General features: G+C 43.2%; 1 protein-coding gene and 1 long non-coding RNA gene across 3 annotated transcripts in view; one reads left to right on the top strand and one right to left on the bottom strand.

Annotated features, from left to right (window-relative positions):
- The window catches only part of Pde6c (phosphodiesterase 6C, cGMP specific, cone, alpha prime), a 51,175-nt gene that overhangs the window by 1,559 nt on the left and 22,656 nt on the right, over window positions 1-26,960 (bottom strand). The window contains exons 9-21 of one of the 2 annotated variants that reach the window (NM_033614.2): window positions 24,863-25,012; window positions 23,839-23,982; window positions 22,616-22,684; window positions 20,360-20,506; window positions 20,016-20,123; window positions 19,527-19,636; window positions 12,933-13,020; window positions 6,662-6,762; window positions 4,242-4,349; window positions 4,076-4,139; window positions 2,317-2,391; window positions 2,143-2,226; window positions 1,465-1,621 (exon numbers count right to left, since the gene is read on the bottom strand). In NM_033614.2, coding sequence (NP_291092.1) covers window positions 1,465-1,621; window positions 2,143-2,226; window positions 2,317-2,391; window positions 4,076-4,139; window positions 4,242-4,349; window positions 6,662-6,762; window positions 12,933-13,020; window positions 19,527-19,636; window positions 20,016-20,123; window positions 20,360-20,506; window positions 22,616-22,684; window positions 23,839-23,982; window positions 24,863-25,012 — 1,405 coding nt within the window. The remainder of the gene's footprint in view (window positions 1-1,464; window positions 1,622-2,142; window positions 2,227-2,316; window positions 2,392-4,075; window positions 4,140-4,241; window positions 4,350-6,661; window positions 6,763-12,932; window positions 13,021-19,526; window positions 19,637-20,015; window positions 20,124-20,359; window positions 20,507-22,615; window positions 22,685-23,838; window positions 23,983-24,862; window positions 25,013-26,960) is intronic. The other variant, NM_001170959.1, reaches the window with a different exon arrangement.
- Window positions 18,379-25,100, top strand: Gm52398. The gene is made up of 2 exons (XR_003952917.1): window positions 18,379-19,160; window positions 24,654-25,100. It is a non-coding gene; the product is annotated as a predicted gene, 52398 (long non-coding RNA).

Below are 26,960 nucleotides of genomic sequence, written 5' to 3'. Positions count from 1 at the left end.
TTTACATATTTTATTTTTCCTTCACCCTCCTCTGCTCCTTTGCATGAGTTGGGACTTGGTGTCTTGGGACCTTAGCACAGGCACCCTCCCTTTTCAGGGGAGCCTTCCTAGTACATACCCCATGCACATGTTAAGGCTCACCGTTGGGTTTTGTATTGGCTGCTTAATGCCCAGCTCTCCCTTCAGATGTTAAGAGCTTAGAGAGAAGGTCCTGTCTTTCCCTAAGGCTTATCTGGCACAGCAGTGAGAACACACACCCATGAATGCTTTAATGAGTGGGCCCAGAGGAATCAGAAAGCCCTGCCTTTATTCTGTTGTGGGACATCCGTAACTTTGGTTTCTCCACTCCCAATGAACAGTAAAATCTGACCGAGCAGTACACTTATGTAAAAGCAACTTCTTTCAAGGCCTTCTACACACAGATGGTTTCTTTGCCAATAGGAATTGCTTACAAAGCTTATGGTGCTAACCTTTGCAGACAGACATTAACATCCCAGGCTCAGTAGGAAAAGGGCTTGCTGCTCAGGCACAAGGACCTAAATTTGAGACCCAGAATCCATGTAAAAAGGCTGAGCATGGTGGTAGATGCTTGTAACCCCTAGTACTCAGGTGGCGGGATTGTGGGGTAGAGACAGGTAGATATGTGAGACTAGCCAGCCAGCTTTGCTGAGTAAGCTCCAGACCAGTGACAAAACCTGTCTCAAATGACAAGGTACACAGCTTCTCAGGCCCCAACCTCAACACACATGCACGCGTGCGCGCGCACACACACACACACACAAGAGCAACCCACCACCACCATCAAATTAGCATTCTGCTATCTGAAATGCTGGGAATCCAGAAGAGGGTTTTTGAATATGCTAGGATAGATTCTACCACTGAGCCCAGCATCCCACTATGAATATGAATATTCAGTTGAACAACTAATAATTCATTCATTGTAAGCATTCTAACATGCTGTCTAAAAACAATGATAAACCTGATAGGTGACTACAGGAGTTGTGATTTCAAGCCACCCTAGTGGCTGGCCCGCTTTAATTTTACCTGTAGGACTTCCTTAAAATGTAAATCTGTAAAACCCCGTGTATAACCTAGAGAGAGTTTCCAGACTTCCAGACAAGCTGTCCAGCATTTCACAGCAAGCACTGTGTTCTTGGCTGTTCCTGACTCCTGGCCCTATGTTTTATTGAGAAGCCCTAGGGCCACCTTCGAGAGCGATGCTAGTGCCCAGTTGTAGCCCTTGCTGTACATGGACCAGTCTGGACCAGTCACCTCCACCCAGAATTATGCATAAGATCTTGTCTGGGCGGTAAAATAACCCTGAAAACTACAAACTTCTTACCTTACCTGCCTGCACCAGCAAGGCAGCTTCCTGTTAGTACATTAGGTCTGTGTTTTTGTCAAGTGACCCCCACCTGCCCACCCCCCACAACGCACACATAGTAAACACTGAATCCAGCCAACCTTTTCCATCTGAGGCTTCTTCTTCCTGCTTTCCCGCCTCTTCTTCAGTCACCTTCACCTTCGCCTCGTACTCCTCCGCCAGGGATTTCCATTCCACCCTGTTATTCTGAAGGCCGTTCAGCATGGGTGTGATCTCTCCATGAAACCGAGAGAACTCCTGCAGAGAAGTTGAGGTGGGAGTCTGATTAATCAGGTAGTTGACTTTCAGTCGTGATCTGGTGTAGAAGGGAAGCTGTGAGCTGGGCAGTGTTGGGAGCTGCTGGGGTGAGCCTGTCTGCTTCTGAAGCTTGGGAAACGTGGGTGCTCTTTGCCGTCTGTCAAGTAGGTCTGTGCATGGCTCACATGTGAGTTCTTGTACATTTTATTCCACTCTGAATAAATAAATGTGAGTGCTCAGACTACTCAGGGAGTGGGATGACCTAATGGCTTTCTTCATTGGTAACTTTTTTACTTGGGTTAGTTTTAATTAATTTATTAGATAAGGTATTGTGATATATCCCAGGCTGGCCTGAAACTTAGCATGTAGTCCAAGGTGACTTTGAAATCTTGACCCCCAGCCTCCTGAGAGCTGGGATTGCAGGTATATACCACCACACCCAGCTCACTCTAATTTTAGTTTGAAAGGAAACTTCTCAATGAAATGATTCTACAGTTCATTCAAATAGTTTGTTTACATACCTTATATACGAAAGTACAAACAAAATCAATAAATCCCACTTGAAGTTTCGGGAGTTCATCCTTTTTGCTTCTGTCCATCATAGGCTAGAAAGAGAAGTGAATCCTTTTAAGGTATTTTCTAAGAGTTTCGGGGGTGGTTTCTAATAGGTAACACAGTGATGAAGGGGTCTTTACAATTGGTTGCTGCTGCAGCACTGTTCTTTCCAGATCTCCTTGTTCCCAAAATTCATTTGCAACCAGAAGTGCTACCTGCAAAACACAGAGGCATGGTTTGTGATACCCTCTGCTAGCCGAGAACTCTCGACATGTTAGCATGAGCGATGTCTGAGCATTGGATCTCCAGCCGAAGCTTGAGCTGCTGCCAAGTTATCTGTTCTGGAGTTACAAAACGACGCCTACGGGAAGGCTCTGGACCAACTCTGAGCACAGTGTCTTGAAGTTGTTTCCATCGCTTCTCAGTGAAAAGGGGGATGGGAGGATGTTTGAGTTTCTCAAACCAAACTGCCTTAGGCCCTCATGGTTTCCGAACCTGTTTTAATCTGCTGTGATCACCTTGCATAGGTCTGCATATGGTGAACACACCACATATACACACACACCACAACACACAGAAGAGGGGCTATACACGTATCTAATACACCACAGGATTGTGTTGCAGGGTTGTGTTTACCCACTGAGCCATCGCTCCATCATGTATGTACGTGTGTATACAAACACACACACACACACACACATATATATGTATATATATATGCATGTATTATATATGTATACACACATACATACATAATACATATATACATATATATGTGTATATACATACATATATACACACACATATATATACATATACAATTTATATGTTTTTTAAATACACAATGGTAACTTGCTTGAGTTTACTTATGAAGGCCCTGGGCCATGTAAAACTTACATAAGCGTATACACTTTTCTCTTTGCAAACTATCTTTTCCTCAGGATCCACAGCCACAAACCAGAGATGGCTGAAAACAAGGTGTCTGCCCTCTCCCACAGTGCAGTCTAGTGACTTTTTCTTTCTAAATGTAATCAGGATGGTCAGTTAAACCGAAGTAATTCTGGCTCTACTGCCGAAAGTTTCACCTAGATGTCACTGAAAAAGGGCAGCTGCTTCCATCTAGTTAATGAGAGGACAGGTAGCTAAGCACCCCCTCATCACCTTCCCCCCAAAACAGATGAAGAACAGCCCTGAGTGTGGACCCCCAGTCAGTACCTTCCAGGAAGTGAGAGTGCATTGTAGAAGAGACCTCGGGAGCAAGGCCAGCTAAATAGAACGAACCATCCATCCCACTGAGGCCTGTTCTGACTCACCTCCCATACTGAGAAGATCACATGTTGGATTCATTTAATAGGTCTTATTATGTAGCCCAGGTTATCACTGAATCCTGTATCCTGCCTTGGACCCCTCATGAGATTATAGGACTGAGCCATCATGTCTGGAGAATTCTACATAAAAATAGCTTGTCTAATAATAAGGAAGACCCCACTTTCAACCTCACATTTTATTCCCAAAGTCTTCTATGTTTTTCCTTGTTCTGGGACATTATCCAGTGACCCACTGGCCTGCTGCTGTGTGTAAACATAAAAGAGGAGTCTGTAGTTGTCAGAGATCACTGTGTGGCCTTTCAGGACTTAGGCAGCTCCTGATGTGTGACAGGAAGAGAAATGTCCCAAAACTTAACCTGACTCTGTACTTCCCAGGGCTTGGTGATGGCAGACAGGTCACAGGTGTGTGAATGAAAGGTCACAGGTGTGTGGCAGGTCACAGGGGGTGTAACTGACAGGTCACAGGTGTGTAACTGACAGGTGTGTGACAGGTAACAGGTCACAGGTTATAAAGGTGTGTGACTGACAGGTCACAGGTGTGTGACAGGGAAGGAAATGCTGTGGGACTTGCCTGACTCTGCACCTCCCAGGGCTTGGTGATGGCAGACAGGTCACAGGCAGTCATCATCATGGCCCTTAGGAAGAAAAGAAGAATTACTAAACTAATAAATACAAAATACTAAAAAGTACAAAACATGCTGTTTTGCCCAAAAGGAGGGAACATTCTGGCTGCTCACATGATGACTTCCTTTTTGGTCGGGTCGGAGGTTACGTATTTGATGGTTTCTTCTTCACTTTGCATCTGCTCGCAGGTATCAACGATCTTTTGAAACATGGTTCTCTTCCTGGAAAAGATACAGCTGTGCAACGATTTTTCCACAGAGAATGATCTTAAATGCTTGCCTTTCATATTCTATGCTCCCACTCTGTCTCAGGCTGTCTGCCGAGCAGGGGCCAAGAGCCAGGATAGAGAGCAGGCAATTCTGACTCTCCCTGGCATAGAAAGGGCTGGAAGCAGAAAAAGCACAAACCACAGAGTGGGGGAGAACCCACAAACATTTGAGTACAGTAAAAACCAAAGGTTCAAACAAGAAAAAAGCAAAAGAGACACAGAGGCCGCGAGCTGTACCAGCGTAGCACACAGGCCCAACAGAAACACAGAAGCCGATATTCACGGATGGCTGATCTCATTGGCAATTAGGAAAATACAGATCTAAGCAAGAGGGTGTCACCTCATGCTCAATAGGTTAGCAAATGGAAATCCAAATGTGCCCCTCAGAGAATCTTGGCATACTGCTGGTAGGGTGTCAGTGGTGGAGCCTGACATATACAGGATATACAGCATATACAACACACATGCACACACCGCATACGCCCACTCCCAGGTATAGGAACTCACATATCGAGTGCACAAGGATCTGCAACGTAGCATCATGGGCAATCATGGAAATAAGATAGAATCTGAATTTATATATGTGGAGAAGTGGAAGGGAATTATCTAACAGTTGAGCACTGTACAACTGAAGCAAGTGACTTGAAACTCTATTATTATTATTATTATTATTTATTCATCTGTCTATGTGTGTGTGTGTGTGTAAGGATGGAAGGCAGGTGAGTGCACTTCTGTGTGTAAAAGCCAAGCTGGACATTAGATGTCTTTGCTTGATGGGTCACTACCCAGCCACCTTCTCTACCATCCCCTCTGCATGCTAGAGTTACCAGAGCTTCCTGACACACTCAGCTTTGTGTATGGATGCTAGGGAATCCAAACTCAGAACTTCATGCTTATATGGCATTTACTGAGCCTCTGGCCAGCCCTTTTATTAGCTCTTAATTGCATCGTTGTTTGGTTGCATCAGGGTCATATCTTGAATCTGACGCATTAGTGAAGGCCTTATAATCAATCCAGTTGTAGTGCCTCAACAGGAATATTTTAAACCACCTAGAAGACTCATCAACAAAGGCAAATCCTTACACAACGCTATGTGGGAAAAGCAAGTTGCAGAAATATATTTGCAAACACCCTGGTGTCATATGTGGGGAAAAAAATCGCACACACTCAACAGGACCGCAGAGGGACAGGATCAGAAAGGGTGAAACGTGTTGGTATCAGAGTCTCTCTTTGGAAGGTAAGAGAACTTTTCATGATGAAACGGGGATGGAGCGCCCAACTGCATCATGACTTTCATTTCTATCCTTAAAAATGAAACTCCCAAGCACATGAGACACGATGGGTTACACATGGGATAACACGATGGGTTATCACAGGGATGTGAGCCCTGGGTATCTGGAAACCATGCTATTCTAAGCACTTGTCACAGCTGAACTGTTCAATAGTTAGATTTTTAAAGGAGGATTCGCAAGGTAATTTTTGACTGTGCAAAAACATCACCTTTTATCTGGATCCGATAAATATACCACCTCTTTCTAATCAATATTCCCCCATGAAACCTTATATTTTATTGAGAAGAAACTGTGCATACACTTGGCACATCTGGTCTCCTTGGCCCTCTGCTGTGTAAAGCTCAAGTTTTGTGAATTTAGTTTTTGTGTTAGAATCATCAAGATTGTTCAGCCCAAAACTCTCACAATCAAATTTCTGAGCCTGAAATACCATATACCAGATTCTGGCACGGATTCTACCACTAAACAAATCCAATTAAACACTAGATTCTGAACCACTGTGAGTCACCAGGACGCAAAGCCTCCTGTGCAGTTTTGTGACATTATTTAAGCAGTGTGCTCTGTTTCCTTCTGTTTGAGCTCCTTTAGGTCATAGGTTATTTCACAGGAGAGGCTCGTGTTTTCAAAACTACATCTCCAAAATAGAGTAAGTTCACTGTCAGTCAACTATCTTGAGAAAAACTGGCATTCTAAAAAGAAAACAGATTTGTGAGCCTGTTCTAAAACATTTTATCTATGTGTGTGAATGACTACGGAGGCCAGATGGGGACATCATATCCCTCAAGCTGAAGTTACAGGACAGGCCACTGTGAGCCACCCAGCGTGGGTCCTAGTATCCAACCCTAGCCCTTTGCAAGAACATCAAATGCTCTTAAGTAATGAGCCATCTCTCCATGTCTTTTGACGTCAGTGCAGTTCATGGCAGGCAGGACACAGGGCCCAAGGACATCCTGACACCCAGTCTCGTACTTACTTGAAATAGAGTGCCAGGTCAGTTGCTATTATTGCAACCTCGAACAAATGGATCACCGTTTCAAACTGCCGCTTGTTTAGATTCTGGAAGATGTTTAAACTCTGTAAGATGAACAATCCACAATAAATTTAGCCACCAATTGGCTTTTGGTTCAACAAACAAACAAACAACAAACAAAACACACTTAATGAGATAATAGCCTGCCTTTCTACTTTTTTTGATGTCTGTTTTTTAAATAATTTCTTTATTTTTATTTTTATTTTTATGCGCATTAGTGTTTTGTGTGTACGTATGTCTGTGTAAAGGTGTTGGATGCCCTGGATCTAGAGTTACAGACAACTGTGAGCTACCATGTAGGTGCTGGGAATTGAAAGAGCAGCCAGTGCTTTTAACTGCTGAGCCATCTCTCCAGACTCTGACATCTGGTTCTTTGTTTTGTTGTTGTTATTTTTAATCTCATGATTTAAGTAAATTTCTCTATTCTTCTTTGAATAAGGTCATTGAAAAATCTAAAACTAGACTCAGTAACTCCATATATACATCTTTAGGATAAATAATGTGTTCTCTTTCAGGACCACGTGGAAATAAAACAATAGAATAAAAACATACTTTTATTCGTTGAGGCACTGTTGTAAAGGATTTCTGGGGATGTCCAATGGTTAGGCATGTGACACTGCTGGCCAACTAATTCTAGAGAAACCATGAAACCACTCACTTCTCAGAAACTGCCACCTACACTCATACTCATGTATGCCAGGAAAAAAATAATGAACCTCTCCCATGGTCCTTATACCATTTTCTTGCAATATTTTACAAAGAATTAGTAGATTTTTTTTTCTGGGCTTCTCATTGATAATCTCTTCATATATGAATCAGTTTCACTTTCTAGATTACTAGAATATATATAAAACTCAGAGTGGCTATTAAAAGCCATGGTATTCTGGGTGGACCATTTTAGTTATGCAGGACAGAGGCCCGACGTACAACGGTGTGGCCAAGTGAAGGCTATTGTGATAAAGCATGGGACTATGCTATGCCATTGGAAAGAGAGAGGCAACAGTCTGTAGGCCTGGATGGAGAGACAGGGGGAATATGCTGCAGAAAGGAGTACCAAACTGAATTCCATACTAATGAGTATTCCAGACCAAATGAGTATTTCTTACCCCCTACCAGCTTCTAAGTGCTTCATGAATATTCTTATTCATCTTCAGAAAACCTGGTATCTGAACCAATAAAACCTGTCCACACAGTGGGTGGTCTCAGCTTTTTATCCCACACTGCCTTTCAGCAAGAAGCCCAGGGCCAGGTCCCAGCCCGAGTATTGATAGCTGTGTATCCTGGACACAGCCCTACCATCTGCCTTTGTTTTCTCAGTTGGGTAAACTTGTCCTTCCAACTGTCTACCACTTAGTCTGTGCTCAATAAAGACCCATGCAAGGTCACTTCCAGTGAAGCGAACCTGAGGAATCCCTCAGAAATGAAAATTTCTACAAACTAACTCACTGTTGGATCTTTGTTATGATAATAGTAATTTACAGAGTTTTGAGACCAACTCCAGGTTCAAATAAAATTAAACAAGTCTTTAAACCAAAATCCAAATCTGACTGTCAGTCATCAAGAAGACTTGGGGTTTTGCCCACAAACCTAAGTTCTAGACATAACAAGTTTTCATGAAGGCCATCTTTTTATATCATCTGGAACAAGAACTGGCATTCTGCAAAGTGTATGTAACTGGTAGACAGGAATCTATCACTTGTCTTGTTAAAGTGTTGAGTTCAAGCTGGGTGGTGGTGGCACACACTTTTAATCTCAGCACTCAAGCAAGCAAATCTCTGAGTTCAAGGTCAGCATGGCCTACTGAGTGAGTTCTAGGACAGGTAGGGTTACACAGAGAAACCCATCTTGAAAAATCAACCAACCAACCAACCAACCAACCAACCACAAACCAACAACAAATATTCATTGTGTTCACTGTTACAACAATAGTCAGTGTTTTTAGATGGATAGAATCAAGCAAAGGCCAGAAAACTCCCAGATTACAGGGGAGAAAACTGTTCTTACTCGGAACTGTTCACAGTGACACCACAAGACAGCTCAGTCCAGTCCAATGTGGGTTTTGTCTATATGTTTTGTTTTGTGTCTTTTTCTTAAGATTTTATTATTTTTTTAAAGATTTATTTATTTATGTGTATGAGTGCTCTACACATATGCCTGCATGACAGAAGAAGGCATCAGATTCCATTACAGATGGCTGTGAGCTACCTTGTGATTGCTGGAATTGAACCCAGCACCTCTGAAAGAGCAACCAGTGATCTTAACCACTGAGCCATCTCTTCCAAGTTTTTGTTTGTTTTCTTTTGAGCCATGGCCTCATGTAGCCCAGGCTATGTAGCCAAGAATAACCTTGTATTTCTGATGCTCTTGCCTCTACCTACCAAGTGTTGGGAATATAGGCATGCTATCACAACACTATGCCACCAGACTACATCAGTGAAGTTCAACCAGTGTTAATGAAATGGCCGTTTCTGGGTGGTAGAATTTGAAGGCTACCATTTCCATTCATATTTTTCTTCCATATTTTGCCTATTACTTGAATTTTTATAGTGAACATGGGTGGTTTTTTAATCCTAGGCTATTAATTCTTAAAATATACGAGCACATAATATTTCTTCTCCATATCCTCACACATTGTTCTGAAAGCATTAGGTAGAGAGAGGCAGGTGTGCCAAAACAAACCAGGAGGCCTGGTCTCTAGCCCAGGTCTAGCCAGACCAGCCCCAAATGGTTTAGCTGCTATGTGCATATATGTATGAGTGCGGGTGCGTGTGTGTGCTTGAGTGTGAGTGTGTGTATGTATGTGCATGTGTATGTATGTGTGTATGTGTGTGTTTAAGTATGTGCATGTGTGAGTGTCTGTGTTTGTGTGTATGTGAGAGAGTGCACTCGAGAGTGTGCGTGCTCGTCTGTGTGTATGTGTGTTCCTGCAAATTTGACTAATGTTTCCACCTATTCACTCAGCTCACAAGCTGATTCCTGTCTGGTTTGGAATACAGGCAGTACTGTTCATCAAACTCTATGAAAGATAAGGATATTTCAGTTCAGTGTAGTATACTATGAGAAACAAAATATCTGAGTGATGCCCACAAGAGCCAAGATTGCCGAATAAATTCCAAGGACTTCTTATGTTAAAAATATGAAAACTTTTAGTGGGCTTATTTCTTTACAGAATAATAAAAAGAGGCATATATTATTAACTAAAGTGTCAATTTTTTGTGGTCAATTTGACTGCTCATAAATGGGCTGTGTGATTGTGTTGTCTAGCAACCGTATTGACAAAGCGTTAAGCATTTGCAATTAGAGGCTGAATAGCATTGTCGACAGGTCCTTGAAAAGACAGTGTACATTACTGAGAGGCAATATTCCTTTTTAGAAAGAATAGCAATCATTCACGTAGGCATCAAAGTCAGGTGTTCCAATTTGTGTCTCCAATGCTGATCAACACCTCAACCAAAAGCAACAATGAAGAGGAAGGGGTTTGTTTTAGCTTGCAGATCACAGTTCATCACTGGGGGAACCCATGACAAGAACATGAGGTGGGCACTGGTAGAGGAACACTTCTTCCTGGCTTGTTCCACAGATTCAGTCTCAGCAAACCCAGGACCACCTGCCCGGGGGTGGCACAGCCCAAAGTGATTTGGACTTTCTGACAACAATTCTCAATCAAGAAAATGCCTCATCAACAGGCCCCCAGGCGAAACTGATGGAGGCTTTCCTCAACTGAGGATCCCGCTCCTGAGGTTTGCCAAGAGTAGCCATCACACCAGGTTAGACTGCAAAATAAACAACATAAACAGACGGAGATAGAAAAGTGTGCCTCTATTATAAACTGTCAAACCCCAGAAGGAAATACATGCAACTTACTAGACGCCTTCTAAGTTATGTGGTGGGTTACTTGGTTGAAGGCCTTTAAATAGTATTTGCCTTAAGAAACACAGTGTGAGCTGGGCAGTGGTGGCACACGCCTATAGTCCCAGCATTCAGAAGGCAGAGGCAAAGGCAGGCAGATCTCTGTGTTTGAGGCCAATCTGGTCTACAGAGTGAGTTCCAGGACAGCCATGTTACACAGAGAAGCCCTGTCCTGGAACTCACTCACTGGTTTGTGTTTCTTAAACCAATCCAAACAAAACAACAACAAGCCACACTAGTTCTTTAGGGGCTGGAGAGATGCCTCCGAGGTTAAGAGCACTGGCTGCTCTTCTGGAAGACCTGGGTTCAATTCCCAGCACCCACATGGCAACTCATAACTATCTGTCTAGTTCCAGGGCATCCACACCCTCACACAGACATATATGCAGGAAAAATACCAATGCACATTGAAAATAAAATCATTTAAAAATAGTTTAATAAAAAGGAGAAGCACAATCAGGCTTACAGATTATAATTGACGCTGCCTTACTGTGGTACAAGAGGGATGGATAGAAAAATCCTTTCTCCAGAGCTCCCATGAAGACATTGACACTAGGTTCTCAGGTTCCTGAATCCTTTTCATCTACTCCTTCTTTACATTGTCCTAAAACAGACATCACCTATGCCCTGAATTTTATGTGGAGAGAAAGTCTCTCTGCACACCGGCGACCACTATGGTCTGACTTGAAATGTAGACTCTGGGTTCCGACTCAGGAGAGTCTGGTCAGTAAGAGGGAGATAGAGGCATGGGTCTGTGTCTTTACACACCCACCCTGTTAAACAGATAATTCTGGAGCATCGGGGCCTTATCTGAGACCCACCATCTAGACACACAAAGGATCAACAACTGGAACACAGTATGCCCCTTCCCAAGCTTATGTTGACATTTGATTCTTGGTGTAACAGTGTTAGGTGAAGACGTGGGGCCTTTAAGAGGTGACTGTATTATTAGGAAGAATTGCTGACTTTTTTTGTGGGCCTGGGTTTGTTGTCACAAGAGCATGAGGTCACTAGGAAGGGATGGATCCTTATGTCCTGTCTGCCTGTGTGTGTCCATGTGACCTTCCCTCACAAGGTCCTTAACAGAGGTCAAGGAGCTGTGGCTGTCTCATCTGGAAGTTTCCAGACTTCAGGGTCCCAAGCCAAAGTAAACTTCTACACATAAATGACCCAGACTCCGATATTTGGTTATAGAAAAAGAAAATAGACAAGCTATAAGGTCAGTACATCACACCAGCATTGTAGCAAAAGAGCTATTATAGCAGGTAAAGGGGAGACAAGGGGTTTGGTGCTGCACTGGCCCTTGTCTATTAGAACCATTCACGTCTTTTTCTTTTTCCTACATTCATATCCAATTGTTTTTTCTTACAAAATGTCCCCACTTGGCTTTCATGACCTTTCATCACTTAAAAGAATTGTGATCTATCTTTAGACTGGAATGGGTCTGTCTATTTGGTTCCTCAGCCTTTAATAAAATTTTATTACAGAAGCTTAAGGGGAAAAAAATGCCACTTTCCAGAGAGTGCATTCTTCCTAATGAACATGTAATTCTAAGCAAGTTCTCTGTCTGCGAAAAACACTATTTTCTTCATTCTAAAACAAGTCCTTGGAGTTGTTCTTGGTTTAGAACTGTCTTAATAAAGTGTATTTTGATCATATCTGTAACTTTTCTGCATGCCCATAAACCCTTGAAGCAGAGTTAATGAAGGGAAACACCAGGCCCTCTCCCTATGGAAAGTTAGCAATGATATACAGAGAGCGCCTATCCTAATGGGTTCAAGGGGTTGGAAGTCACTTCCTGCCTAATCCATCCATGGTCCCTCCCCTTTCCTCCTACCAGTGAAACTCGATACAGGGACTCTCCTGCAGAAGCAGTTTATCTTGATCCGATCTATTACCAAAATTTGACTTTTCTCCAAGGTCCATACCCCACTCTGCAGGATGTGCTCCAGGAGCGAGAAAAACAGTGACTGCATAGCTGTTATTCCCCCCCACACACCCCTTTACATTTATAAATAGATACTTCAAGGAGCACATAGCCCTGTTACATTCTTTACCTATGGGCTCAGAGGTCCTGTGACTTTCAGTGCCTCTTTCCTTCTTTTCCTACTTACACCTTGGCATTCCAAAACCCAAACACAGTACAGCACCTTCTGTCAATGGGCTGAGACAGGGGTATGCAAACTGTTCTTGTAAAAAGATATACATTGCCAGTGTCATAACTGAAGGCCACTCTCTTTCCAAGAACTTGGGGTAGTGTTAGATCCAGAACCTGAAAGTTTCCTTAGAGGAAAAACTCTGGTACCTCATCCTGCAAGAGAGTCTTGCTATATTCCAGGTGATGTCGCTCTAAAATGGAAGTCCCATGAAGCCTTGCAAGTGGAGATGTGGACCTAGGAAGAAGAGGATACAGCAGAGCTTCATTGGCTCAGAGATTACACAGAAATCCATACAATGCAGTGTCTTTACTTTTCTAGAATTTTTCTTCATGTCTTGACTCCTTCCCTACTCAGTGTCTATGAAATGGCCAAATATTGGGAAAAACATGTTTAGCTTAGAAAGTAAGAATGTGTTACATAATGTACATGCCTTTAATCTTAGCACTTGGGAAGTAGGCAGATTGACCTCAGTGAGTTCAAGGCCAGCCTGGTCTACATAGGTGAGTTCAAGACCAGCCAGGTCTACATAGGTGAGTTCAAGGCTAGTCTGGTCTACATAATGAGTTTCAAGATAACCAAACTTAGGTAGTAAAACCATCTCAAACAAAACAAAACAAAACAAAAAACCATAGTAATAGTAAAAAGGTGGAGTGACTCCAATGTATAAGTTATTGAATGATTTAAAATGTTAAGTATGGTCTGTCTCATGGAAATAAAATCTTTAGGTTCTCTGGGCTTATGGTGCTGTTTTGTGACTTATATAACATCTAGCAACTGAGGAAGTTCATGAGATATCTGCATAAAAAGTTTTCATTAAGAGTTTCCAAGCAGGGCCTTGGGGTTACAAATCTGTAACCAAGAGGATGAGACAAAAGGATTGAGGCCAGCTTGGGCCCTGTCTCAAAAAACAACAAATTAATTAAAAATAAACAAATAAATATAGGAGATCCAGGAAATAAATGCAAATCAGTATAAAGTGTCTTTTCTTTCCCCTCAAAGGCAGTAGTGTATGTTTAACAATCTCCATTTGTTAAGAACTAAGGATGCCTCCTTGGGCTGGAGGACCCCACTCCTGGTACCATTTGTCTTCAGTGTCTCCTGTGCTAGGAGAGGGGAAAACACAGTGAACATAAAAAGGTAAAGGGAAAAAAGAGCGACAAGAGGCTGAGATCAAAATCCTGCAAGTCCTGGGAAGATTCTCCATGGAAATACAAAGAAGTGGTTTTTAAGGAAGATGTCAGAAACACAGGTGGCTGCCTTAGAGAACTTTCATTTTGCTTCACAAAGAACAGAACTTTGTTGGGGAGGACACATATCACCAACAGGTATAGTAGACCAATATTATAATCGATCATTTAAAACAAACATGTCAGTATCTACACCATGTCTGCACCAGAGACTTCTTTTTAAGTTTAGTTTCAATTAGACAAGAATGAAATGTTTAAATCTTTTAAGAGATTGCAGATTGCTTACCTCTAGCTAGGATATATATTCTATACCCTCTCCTCCCCACTGCTTAGGGATCACTATGCAAAAGGGAACAGTTATCTAAAAGCAGAGGTCAGGATGAGTCTAAGAACCAGAGACAGTAGATGCCTACAAGGAAATACTGACTTCTAGACACGGCAGGGTGACTGCACATTTGAACTGTACAAGCCAAAGTCAGACCAATTCCCAGCACGGAGTGAGAGTTGAGCACAAAAATTCTACTCCTAGGTGTAGAACTATTGGCAACTGTTAACTGCTGGGAAAAAATGGCCACTTTTCTCTAAGTTTGCAAACCCTGATAACTTGATCAGGCTCTAGTGGAAGACCACACTGAAAAATATTTGGGTAGCACAAAATGGTTTTGTTGAGGAAAAAAGACATAAAGATAGGGAGAGGGGTAGGTCTGGGAAGAGTTGGAAGAAGAGAGGCAAATATGATTAAAATGTTTATCAAATTCTCAAAGAACTAATAACAAATCATAAAACTTTTAATTGCTTAAATTTGTTATTGGGAAGCTAAGTATTAACTCATTCTCGAAATAACTCTTGACATATTACTGCTACATTGAGGAATGTTCCACTACACAGAGAGATTACCAAACAACAGACAGCAGCATGTCCATCGAAAGTTCTACAAGTAGTTTAAAAGCTCAGAAAATGGGGCACATTGATACCTGGGACCTAGACCAATGCACCCAGGACACACAGCACATACTGAGAACTGCTTCAACAATACTTATAACATATTTAGTGATCAGGAAGCAGTTGAGTTCATCAGTGAGAATAACTAGCTTAGACTCTTTAAAACCAACCATCCTGAGAGGCAGAAAAAGGCAAAGAAGCTACCCTAGGTTAAAGAAGATTAAAGCTGTTCAGCAATGATATGCAACAAAGGACTCTTGATTATATCTCAAATCAATTGATAGGGTGTGTACTGTGAAGGGCCGTATTAAGATAACTGCAAAAAGTCCAAACAATTAGTTTGTATCACCTTCTATCACCATAGCACAACTGGAAAATTTTCTTGGGATCAGGGTAGGGTCACTGTGTCTCTCTATGTGTACCCTTCTAATCTTGGGAAGCCCATGCTGAAGTCACTAGGAACAAAATGCCTGGGTATCTACAGACGATTCACAAAGACTTGAGTAACAGAAAAAGAACCAATATATAAGTTTACGTATTCACACATGTGTATTCATGGGAGAAAACTAATTTGACATGGTAATTTTCTAGAATGGGAATTTTTGGGGAAGTTCCTGGAGATTTTGAAGATATCTAAAGGATTTAGGAAAAAAAAAAAAAACAAAAAACAAATTCAGGAACAATTTTCTATTTTTAGGACATCTGGCCACAGTGAGCTTGGCATGTTAAACAGTCCAGTACAGTCTGATGTTCTCTAGCTGTTCAGACAAAAATAACCAGAGAGAAGCTTGGACCACAGAAGTGATGTGTGCAGTTTGATCATTTAACCCTCTGGGTTTTGTTAGTTTCCAGAGAATAATCTTTGAAGGTTAAAATCCCAACAGGAGTGATGCTTCTCCCCACTTGACTCTTGTTCAACTGTTCCACAGATCTTTGAGGCCATGGGAGCCATTAGGAGAACATCTACAATATTCCCTGGGAATTTTTGAGGTGATGGTGTAGTGAGCAAAGGTTGGACACAAATAAAATTTATCTTAAAATTCAAGAAGTAGAAAATTGTGTGATTTGTGCAGGAAAGGAATGGGGAGATTGGTTCTGTAATTGTTGAAACAGATGGTCGATAAACAGTCACTGAGAACTTCAGAGAAGACATGAGATGAGAAAACCAGGCCAAGGCAGTGTAAGAGATCCTTCTGGGGAAGCCTAGTGATGACTGGGTGGCCATTTCATCCAGTCAGGTGGGAAGGCACTTCATGGACTCTCCCACAAGTGTTGGGACATGGATTGTATTCACCCAGCTTTAACCCAAATGACTGGGATGAAGTGACCAAGAGTGTGGCTTCATTGACAGTCTCACGGTTGATTCCCTGAAACATCTCCCTAGTCATGTGCTAGGAGCCCCTTCCGTGCTTCGTTCTAAAACACAATCTTACCCAGGCCCAGTGAGAAATCAGTGGAAATGTGACTGTCTGATTTCCACATGACAAAAAACTGAGGGGAAAAATCGTAAGTGGTTGTCTGACAAAGTGTGGCTTAGATGGACATTTCAATTAAGAGTACATTTAAGAAGTAAACGCTGGGAAGATGGTTCAGTGGGTAAAGGCGCTTGCCACCAGGCCTGAGTTTGATACCCACAAGACCCACATGGCAGGAGAGAAGTGACTCCCCAAAGCTGCCCTCTGACCTCCACATGTACACTGTGGTGGTGCCCAGGAACACACACACACACACACACACACATTCAATAAATATAATTTTAACATTTTTGAAGACTTTAATTTTAAGGAGATGATATTTCAGTAGGATTAAATACAAAGTATTTCAAGTCATTTCTGGATTATTGTGTCAAACTTTGGGATCTCCAGTTTGAAAATGACATAAAAACGCTGAAGCGAGTGGGGGGAGAATCATGGTAAACAAATTGTGGTGGGAGCTGTTGTTCACAGAGCAGCTCCTGCTAGTTGGTGTGGGGCTTGCCTGTAATCTCAGCATGCAGGAAGCTGAGGCAGGAGGCTCATGAGTTTGAGTCAGTTTGCACTATGCACCACACCCCTCTTAGGCACACCCCTCAAAGTTTTCAAAACCTTAGTGTATTCAATCTGAGAAGAAAATAGGAAGAAAGAATGAAGATGTTTTAATTCTCTCTACTATTTAAAGGAGGGGGGTCAATGGGCCAGAAACCATGCTTATTCCTGCAGATCCAAAGCCCCAAACCATGAGAAATAGAAATTACGTATAGGGAGATCAATTTCAGCTCAAAATCCTGAAAAACATCATTAGAATCATCCGAGAAGAGAGGGAGGGCCATGCGGCATGAGCAGATGTGTTCCTTATTATGGAAAGCAATCAAGTGGAGACTACAAAATACAGGAAGATGTATGGGGACATCTATAATTCTTAATATTTTTCTTATCACTGCATTTGTCCAAGGAGATGGAAATATCAGAGAATCAAACAACAAGACAGCAAAGGGGTGAGAGGGGAAAGAAATCTAAAAATGTACAAAGGATGAAACAAAACCAACTGGCTGGGGAAACAAAGTGAGCAGAGTCCACAGGAACTCCGAGGGGCAATAAAAATGTGAAAAAATGGGAGCTTTCCTGTGTTGTCAGAGGGCATAGTCTTTCAGATAAGGCAGTCAGACATCCTGGAGGCAAGTGATCAGGCCAAAGGTGCAGGGTGAAGCCCAGAGGTGTCCCCTGTGTCCCAACAGCTTCTGGACACTCTGCAGGTGGTCTTCCTGCCACCATCAAAGTGAGAACAATCCAGTCTTAGTCGGCTTTCCCAATGATTGTATTTGCCAATGTAGCAGTCTCCCTGGGGAATTCTGAGGAATCCTTCCAGGGCAATATAAAGGGGCTCACTGCAGGTTTTTTTTTTAAATGAATAATTAGTTTAAGACTGCATTTGAGTCCAGGAACTTAATGAATCTGCCAGAGGGTGCCACATGTGCTGAGGCTGAAGGAGAAGGGCTTGTCTCCAATCTGATGTCAAGAAACTCTTCTATGGCCACACCTTCCTTCTGCCAAATATGCAGGAAAGAAATGGCTGAAAAATGCCAACAGCTTAGATATCAGGCCAATATGAAGCCCGGGATGTGACTCCATCCATCTCAAAAGTCTGCAAGCAAGAATGGGCCTCATCTATCCTGGCTGCTGACTACATCCTAAAACAGGTCTGACTTCATCTTTCTGAGTCTCTTTACTCATCCATGGAAGAGGAATAACGTGGCAGGAGGTGGAACCAGACGGGCCTACAAAGAACTTAGGTCAGCTGCTGGCTCACATGAGGTGTTCAACACCACAGACATGGCGGGGGACTCAACTGTGATCCAAGCTGGGGTGGGAGGATATAAGGTTAAGGTTAGCCTACTCTACATAGATGCACTGTCTTGGAAAGAAGACAGAACAAAAGAAAGAAAATTAAGTGACAAGGAGATACCCCATAAGTCTTTGGGTTTTTTTTTTTTTTTTTGGCACAGAAGAGAGAGGACACCCCCCCGCCCCCAACACCCCCTCCTGCCAGGGCCTTGGCCTTAGTAAGGACAGAATGGCCAGCTCAGGCAGGATGTCCTCGGATCAAGCTTCAGTGGAGATGGTGCTTTCAAGATGAAGGTTGACAGCACAATTGTTCAAAACGTGAAGAGACTCTTTGGAATGTGCTTTTTATTCATGGAGTACCTTTATCCCAAGTCCCTGACACGCGGGTTTCATGGAAGTAATCTCACTTGACCCCCACAACAGTCCCTGAAAGGCCAATGCTAGAGCCATTTGCAAGTTAAGAATCTGAGTCTCCGAATAAGGGAGTTACCTAAGCTTTCTATCCAGGGAGTAGTTGGAGCCACAAACCCACAGACCAAAGCCTATGGTCTCTGGAACACTTCACTACCGCCGGAGGATGGTCACGTGGTAGAAATGAGGGTGACGTGGGGCTGAGGATTTTATATGCTTGATTCCATCCAATCTTTGCAGCTGCACATCATTACTATAATCTCTATTGCCCACATGAGGAAATCAAGACTTGGAAAGTAAATGACTTAGGAATCTAAATCTGCCTGACACAGTCTGCACCTGTATCATTACGCCTCCTTCCTTGGGACGAGAGAATGAGGTGGCAGGATGTTAGGCTAAAAGACCAGCTAAGAGAGGGAGTGGAAGAACCGAAGGACCAGGAAGCGAAGGATTACAAGTCTCGAAAGACATGTTTTCTAGCCCGAGCAGGAGAGCAGCTCCCTGGATATACAGGGTAAGCCTAAGATTAATCCAGTAGGATATTTGAATGCAATACTCTGATTAAAGTTATGGGAACAAAGCTGGGTGACCTCAGAAGCAGGAAGGAGAGAGAGAGAAAGAGAGAGAGAGAGAGAGAGAGAGAGAGAGAGAGAGAGAGAGAGAGAGAGGGAGAGAGAGGGAGAGAGAGAGAGAGAGAGATGCAAACACTATGGGAAAAGAGCAGATGTCACAAGCTTGTAGCCCATCCTGAGACTATAAAAGCAGCAGAGGAAGTGACTGGGCTGCAGATCTTGGAGGGTGGAGATCTTCCCTCCCCCCCCCCCCCCGTATCTTCCAGCATCCATCAGTACAGGTCAGTGCAGTACATACCCTTACTTACTTCATTTGGTACAAGTTATTGGTGCCTCTGTGGTCAATGTCATGGCAGAAAGCAGCAGCGAGCATGGCAAAGGCTTCAAGGTCTGTATAGTATTTCTTTAGTCTTCCTGTCTAGAAAGATGTATAAACACATTTATAGAGGTCAACACATCTTGGTCTACTTCAGGTGTAGCCCAGTGTGCCTGCAAGGAAGCGGGGTCGTCACGTTTCTACCAAAGGTTAGGTTTCTGTTTAGTGAGTCTCGTGGCATCCCAGACAGTTTCAAAACCTAGCAGGTATCTGGATTTTCCTTTAAAATGGAAAGCATATGATTTCTGGTTGATGATCTAGCCAAGTGCTCAGGAAGACCTACATCTCTGCCATCCACTGCAGAAGGGTTGGAGTCTGTGGGATCATTACACAACAGGACACCTCCATTTCTTGTCATTTCTCAAGAGGAGAATATTCAGAGTTGCAAAGACTTTCAATGGCTTCCAGCATCAGTACCTACCATTAACAAAGTGAACATGGTCTGCCCCACGTTGAATCCGTGCCGCCAGTTGTGGTAGGTGACAGGACGGTACCCTTTCCGGACTGTGTACATCCACCTTGTAAGAACCTGTTACCCAAAGGCAACACCACCATTCAGACTTTAGAACAGGACACTAAAGGGTGGGTGGCCTGGGGCACGCTTATCTAAGATGGTATGCTGGTGCTGTTGACAGAGTTTAAGCCGGTGTATTCACAAAGTTAATGATAGTTTGAAATCCTAACTCGAGCTAATCTTTGGAACCTCGGAAAACATTGCTGAAGCCCAGCAACAGAGTCAGCTCTTTGAGGAAAATACCACCTGACCTCTACAGGGACTTTGAATTTCTCCACCACGTTTATCTCCAAAAACAGCCTCAGCCCGCATTTAACCAACTCGTGCTCCGTAATGGGGAAGTCGCTGAAACAGAACTCGTACAGGTCTGCTGTTCTCGGGTCCGGCAAGTCCTCCTTCTGTTGGAAGGACAGATTGTTTCACAATACATTCAGCCTATAGCCTGTCATGTTGTACACCCATTATCAATGGTAAAGGGTTGATAGGAGGGGCTGCGGAGGCGACTCAGCAGCTCCAGGTTATTTGTCCCCAGGTCTGATGATTTGCGTTCAATCCCTGGAACCCACATGGTAAGGAGAGAACTGGCCCCATAAGTTATTATTTACTCTACATGTGCACCATGACACACGATCCACACCTATATCATACACACATACACACGAACGCACACACACATACACACACACACACTAATCAATCAATTAATTAAAAAGAGATACAATAATAAAAGAAACCCACAAACAAGTCCCTAAGCCACACAGCCAAGTTCTGCCTCTCTATGCTTTCTGTCCTACAATGTCATGGGCCCCTCTCTCTCCCTCCTCTGCCCCCCCTTCTGTCTCTACTCCTCTTCTTGCTTACACCAGCTCAGGGTACACCAGCACCTGATAACCAGTAAAACCTCAATTTAGAACCACGTTTAAATTGTGCTAAGTGGGTTTGACTTCAAGTTAATCCCAGAGGCTCTTTTCTTTCTACAGTGAAAATTTTTGGTTTTAAACCCACTTCAAAGGGCTTAGGAATATGTGGGGGTGGGGAGGTAAATTAGGCACATAGTCATGACTGTGACTTGAAAGACAAAAAAAATTTTTTTTGCATCTTTTCAATAAGGAGTTTAGTTTAGTGAGATGCTTATAAAACTCGGGCCAAGGAAGGCTGGGAGCTCAGGATTACTAGAGACCACAGCACCATGCTCTTGGTGCCATGGGAGAGACAACGGTTGGGAACCCATCCATCAAATGAGGGAGATGCTGAAGGGGCATCTCCGAGTCTGAGGTCCTAGAAGGAGGAAGAGAAGGAGCAGAAGAGGGGATGGAGGGAGAAGGAAATAGGACTTGTCAGGGCAGGAGACAAGTCATAGAGGAAATAGAGATGAGGAGAGGGACACGGGAGGTCACTGGGACTATCAGGAGGGAGTGGAGTACAAGGAGCCAGCCCAGGCACCAGAAACCAGTTTTACTAAAAGCAACAAATGCCACTTGGTGCTTAAATGTATGTAAACTGATCTCAGGGGAACCTTTAGCTCGTGGAGGGAAGTGACCTGCTTCTCTGTACGTTTGTTTCTCTTCAGCATAGTATTGAGGGCACAATGTGTACCCGGCCAACAGTCACTGAGATGAGTTCCCCCATAGGTCTGGGGTAGAGCACACAGCTGCTGTCTGCTCCTTCTTCTTGGTGCTTTCTCTTCCATCATGGTCGTTGCCTTGAGAAAAGCTGAGCTCTGTCACCCTGGCAGGTATGCCCTCTGGGACGGCCATGCTGCAACCCAAAGCTACTAACATGATAAACCTCACCACAGTCTTCCTGGATCCCGAGGTGCCTCTTGCAACCGTCTAGCTTAGCTACGATTGTACAGGATCTTTGTGGACTGAACTATATCGAACAATGATGGAGAGAAGCAGGAAACCAAAAGGCCAGTGTATTGGCTGGTTTTCTGTGTCAACTTGACACAAACTGGAGTTATCCCAGAGAAAGGAGCCTCCCTTGAGGAAATGTCTCCATGAGACCCAGCTGTAAGGCATTTTCTCAATTAGTGATCAAGACCAGGGGGAGGGGCATTGTGGGTGGTGCCATCCCTGGGCTGGTAGTCCTGGGTTGTATAAGAAACCAATCTGAGCAAGCCAGGGGAAGCAGGCCAGTAAGCAGCATCCCTCCATGACCTCTGCATCAGCTCCTGACTCCAGGTTCCTTCCATGTGTGAGTTCCAGTCCTGACTTCCTTTGGTGATAAACAGCAATGCAGAAATGTAAGCTGAATAAACCCTTTCCTCCCCAATTTGCTTCTTGATCATGATATTTTGTGCAGGAATAGAAACCCTGACTAAGACAGCCAGTCTATGGAAGACTTCTTTCTTTTCCGCCTTGGATAAGGTTAGAAGAGGGAGAGGGGGAGGGAGAGGAGGAGGAAGAAGAAGAAACAACATTTTCTTGGAAAAAAAATGAGAGTGTGTCCAAATAGGTTTTATTTAAAAAGACACCAGGATCAGAAAGAAACAAAGAAACACTTACCAATATGGCCAGGAGCTGTCTCTCTTCACACTCTTCAATTACCTCTACATTTAACTTCTCTTTAAACTTCTAAAATGGGAAAGCAATAGAGGTGTGGAATTCCTACAAAGATTTCTGTCTTATGACTCTACTGCTAAAAAGGAGTGAGCTATATCTAAAATAGGCTACACATCTGTTACAACTAAAGACATTCTGCATGGGAAGAGACTGATAGCAAATGATTAGGAAGAATTGTTTCAAAGAAATAACCTAAAAAAACTGAGTTCTCTCCTTTTCCAAAATGTAGCAGTAGCCATCTTAAAGACAAGCTATGGGCTACCAATAGTCAAGAAAGGGAAAAAGGGTTGTTTTGTTGTTGTTGTTTGTTTTGTTTTGTTTTGTTTTTTTATTGCCAATAGCAGTTTCACATGATTCCTGCCCATGTTCTCATTTTTATCATCTCAACTACTTTAGTTAAATATCTTTTTAATTCTTAATGGCCCCAGCAAACCCAAACCAGACACCCGACATCAGACTCCATCTATATACACATTTTTAAAAACTAGGAAAAAGAGCAAGAAAGAAATGTGATTGTGGGGTGGTTTCCCCCTCCTTTTGTGGTAATTAGAACATTTTCAGCAAAAATCTACTGCCTCCCTCATCAGAAAATGATATCGGACTTGATCACCTGCCTTGGCTTCGTCAGTGAGAATTTTAGAGACTGTCATGTGAGCAAAGACTTTAAAATCACCAGGTTGCTGCTGGTTCACAAAAGATCAGAAGCCACAGGGCAAACTATACTCACAGCTCTGTCACCAAGGTCAGTTAGAGCCTGTTCAACCCACAGCTAGCAAGGGGACGATAGAAGCTTATTAATGAAGGTCACTGAGATGAAACAGTGATCGTTACACAGCATGGGAGGATAATGACTGACTGACATATTGTTCTTCTCCTCAATATTCTTTTCCTCACTGATATCTGTGAGTCCAGATACATTGTGTGCTCCTACACACCCAGGAGCTGTTTTTCACAAACAGCTGTAATGTAACACTGTGTTCTGGAATTCCAGGAAGAAAAGCTCACCAGCGGACAGGGCTCCTTCCTCCCAGACCTCTCCTGCATCTTCATCTCTTTACCCCAGAAACAAGCCTTTGCTCATCAGACTGACCTCCCAGCCATTAGGTGATTTGCAGAATCTGAGGTTACATGCCACCTACTGATCACACGATGGATTCCCCAGTTACCAGAATAGAGCTGATTTCATCCGGGGTGGCTTTTGTGAGGTTCATAACCATTTCCTGAGCAATGTCCTTTCTGCTTTCCAGCTTGTTCACTCGCTCATAGGTATCGGTGTTTAAAAGAGACCATCCAAGAAACTGGGTTAAAGTCTGAAGTGGAAGAACAGTGACTCAGATCCTCTAATGTTAAATTAAAATTGCTTTGTGGAAAACCCACATACTTTCCTATACTGATCTCCCACCACCACCGACCCAGTTCTTTTCTTAAAAAAAAAATATTATTGCTTGAGAAATCATCTGTGCATATAATCTCTTTAATCAAATTCACACCTCTGTTCTGTTCCTTCTAGTTCTTCTGCTATCACTCCTACTTCCCAACTTCATGTCCTCTGGGTTCAAACCCACCAGATCCACTCAGGGCTGACTGTATGTGCGTGGGTGTGGAACCAGCTACTGAGCACAAATAGCTTCTCGGGGGCTCCTTCCTGAGGAAAACTGACCCTTCTCCATCAGCCACCAATTAACAGTGGCTAGGGGTGGGATGTCATGAGCCCTCCCCGACCTACGCTGCCAACCCAGTTCTTTGTATTAGCATGAGAAAAAAAATAAAATCAGAATTTATTGCCCAGACAGTAAAATGAACTAAGCTTTGCTTTTCAAAGTGCCAAGTCTCAAGAACGGTCTACCGCAGGAAAGGAATTACAAACAGGATAAAATAAAGCAGGAGCTAAAAATTAGACAGACGTTTGAGGCTGAGAATGAGAGAGATTATAAAAAGAAAAGGAGGAATATAAAAAAAATACTTTTCAATGTTTTTATAGGATTGGAGAGAATATGGGCGAAGTCAGACTTTATACTTGTACAGAAGATGATGCAATATATAGCAACCCAGAAACCGAAATGACACAGTTAACAATGCCCTGATGACAACGATGAGACTCTTCGTCTTAACCGTTCCTCACAGTATCACTGCAGACTCAGTCGTTCCGCGATATGCTCAGACACACCTGCCGTTCTTTCCCACGCTTACCTCAGTGATATGTTCATCATGCTCATCAAAGGGTTTCCCATCCTTCCGGTTGTAAAACGTAGCTACACCCACGATGTCTTCTTTCTTGTTGACAATAGGCAGGGACAAGACATTTTTAATGACCCAGCCAGTCTCATCTACCGGTCCTTTCTATAAACAATAAGGGAGAGTGTTACTTTAATATCTTCACTTTTTAATTTTCAAAACAAATATAGATTTGCAAGATCTTTCAAAAGAATGTACACAGAAGTTCACGGACTCTTCATTCAGTCCCCACCAATGGAAACATTTCATACAACTTCAGTATGGTACCAAAGCATGAAACAGACAATATATAACCCCTAGACCTTATTCGGGTCTCACTAGATCTATATGTGCTTCAATCACTATTAGAATCGACTGAACTACCCAACCAGCACGAGGCACCCTTCCACTTCACTTATGACCACTCCTACCCACCCACTGCTTAGCTGATTTTAAAGTAAATCTCAGGGTCAGAGCACGGTTAGGACACGTTTCGAACGTACCAGACCAAAGGCAGCTGTGTTCTGACACTCTAAATTTCCCCTTTGACTCTCAGCTCTGGGGATGGCAAGAGCCTTGCATCCTTACATTGTCTCTTTGTTTCCTTTGCACTCTTGCCATCTTGCAATGCCAATGTAGTTCATTTCTTACATTAGGAGCTCTCTGTTAGAGTACTTAGTATAACTTTTGTCTAATCCATCAAGATAATCTTTCAGTTTATGGTGGGTTGTGATTAGGAAAACTTGTGAGACCTGCTAACAATCCAAAAACCCAGCCAGGTTGTTAATGGTATAAGCGAGAGTACACCACAGGCCCTATGCCAAGATGCTCCCACTTCAGTGAGAGAAGCAGACAAATTTCTTGAGAAGTGTTTCTCAAAGTGTGGTCAAAGGCAGCAGATGCTCTTTTTAAAAAATGTTTTATTTTTATATATAGTTAATATTTTAAATTGTATATATCGCTTATATATGTGTGGTGGCAAGTAGGTGGGTGTGCATATGTGTCTGTGTCTGTGTGTGGGTTTGTGTGTGTAAGTGCACACAAATGCCAGAAGGGGGCACCAGATTCACTGAAGTACCAGGTAGCTGGAAACTGCCCAACACAGGTTCTGGGAACCCAATTCCAGTCCTCTCTGGAAGAGAAGAACAAACTCAACCACTGAGCTGTCTCTCCAGCCTCCACAACAGATTCTTCTTAAGCATATGTAGTCTCAGGGATGCATCTAGGTACATCCTGTCTCTTGGTAATTCTAATGCCCTCTCAAGTAAGAGGCTTATAGAGTGTATTTGTAAGTATGTGGCTAAGGCAAACAGATCCAAAGACTCAGCACACCACAATGATGGTTTTTCAAACATTTCATGGTTTATTTAGCCCTCCACAGAGGTTTAGGTTGAGTCTAGGCTCACCATGAAGCCTTCTCTGACTATATTAGTCCACAGGACACTCTTGGGAGGTGGGATTTGGGGAGAGAGCTAGAGATGGCTGTTAGACCCAGACTATAGAGGAAAGATGGACGCAGCATGAGTAAAGTCACCTCAGCCCAGTTCTGGAACGATCTGAGGGATTATGGGGTTTCTTAGGCCAATGTTGCCCATCAGAGGAGTCTAGCTGCATCCTGGGATGGGCATGCCATCCACAGTCACTATCTGGGAGGGAGGCAGGACCTTGGAGCAAATGTGAATTCAGAGCACAGTAGCCCTGTTCTGATTAGCATGCTTTCATGGGTACCACACGGAGGTATGCTGAGATTCTGGGGGATCACGGTAGACTGGAGATTTGTTCCATTTCAGGGACTCCTGATGCCACAGTGAGGGCCCCCACCCTCTTCTCCGTGTGGCCCCAGACTTCCTCAAGCCTCAGTGGGCACCTGAGTCTGCTGGATGAACGCCATTCTCACTCTCTGCTTCCACAGCAGCTGCTCCAGGTTCAGATCCTTAAAACTTCACTGTTCACCTTTCTAATCAGTGCAGTCTACCCTGGCGCATAACTGATATAGATTTAGGGGCCACTGCTCAGTGCAACATGATCACAAGCAAGCTCTGGTTGCAGGAAGGGAGGTACAAGAAACAACAGG

This window comes from Mus musculus, chromosome 19 (assembly GCF_000001635.26).
Source record: "Mus musculus strain C57BL/6J chromosome 19, GRCm38.p6 C57BL/6J".
Lineage (NCBI taxonomy): Eukaryota > Metazoa > Chordata > Mammalia > Rodentia > Muridae > Mus > Mus musculus.
Note: the sequence above shows the minus strand (reverse complement) of the source record. Positions and strands in the feature narration are given on the sequence as shown.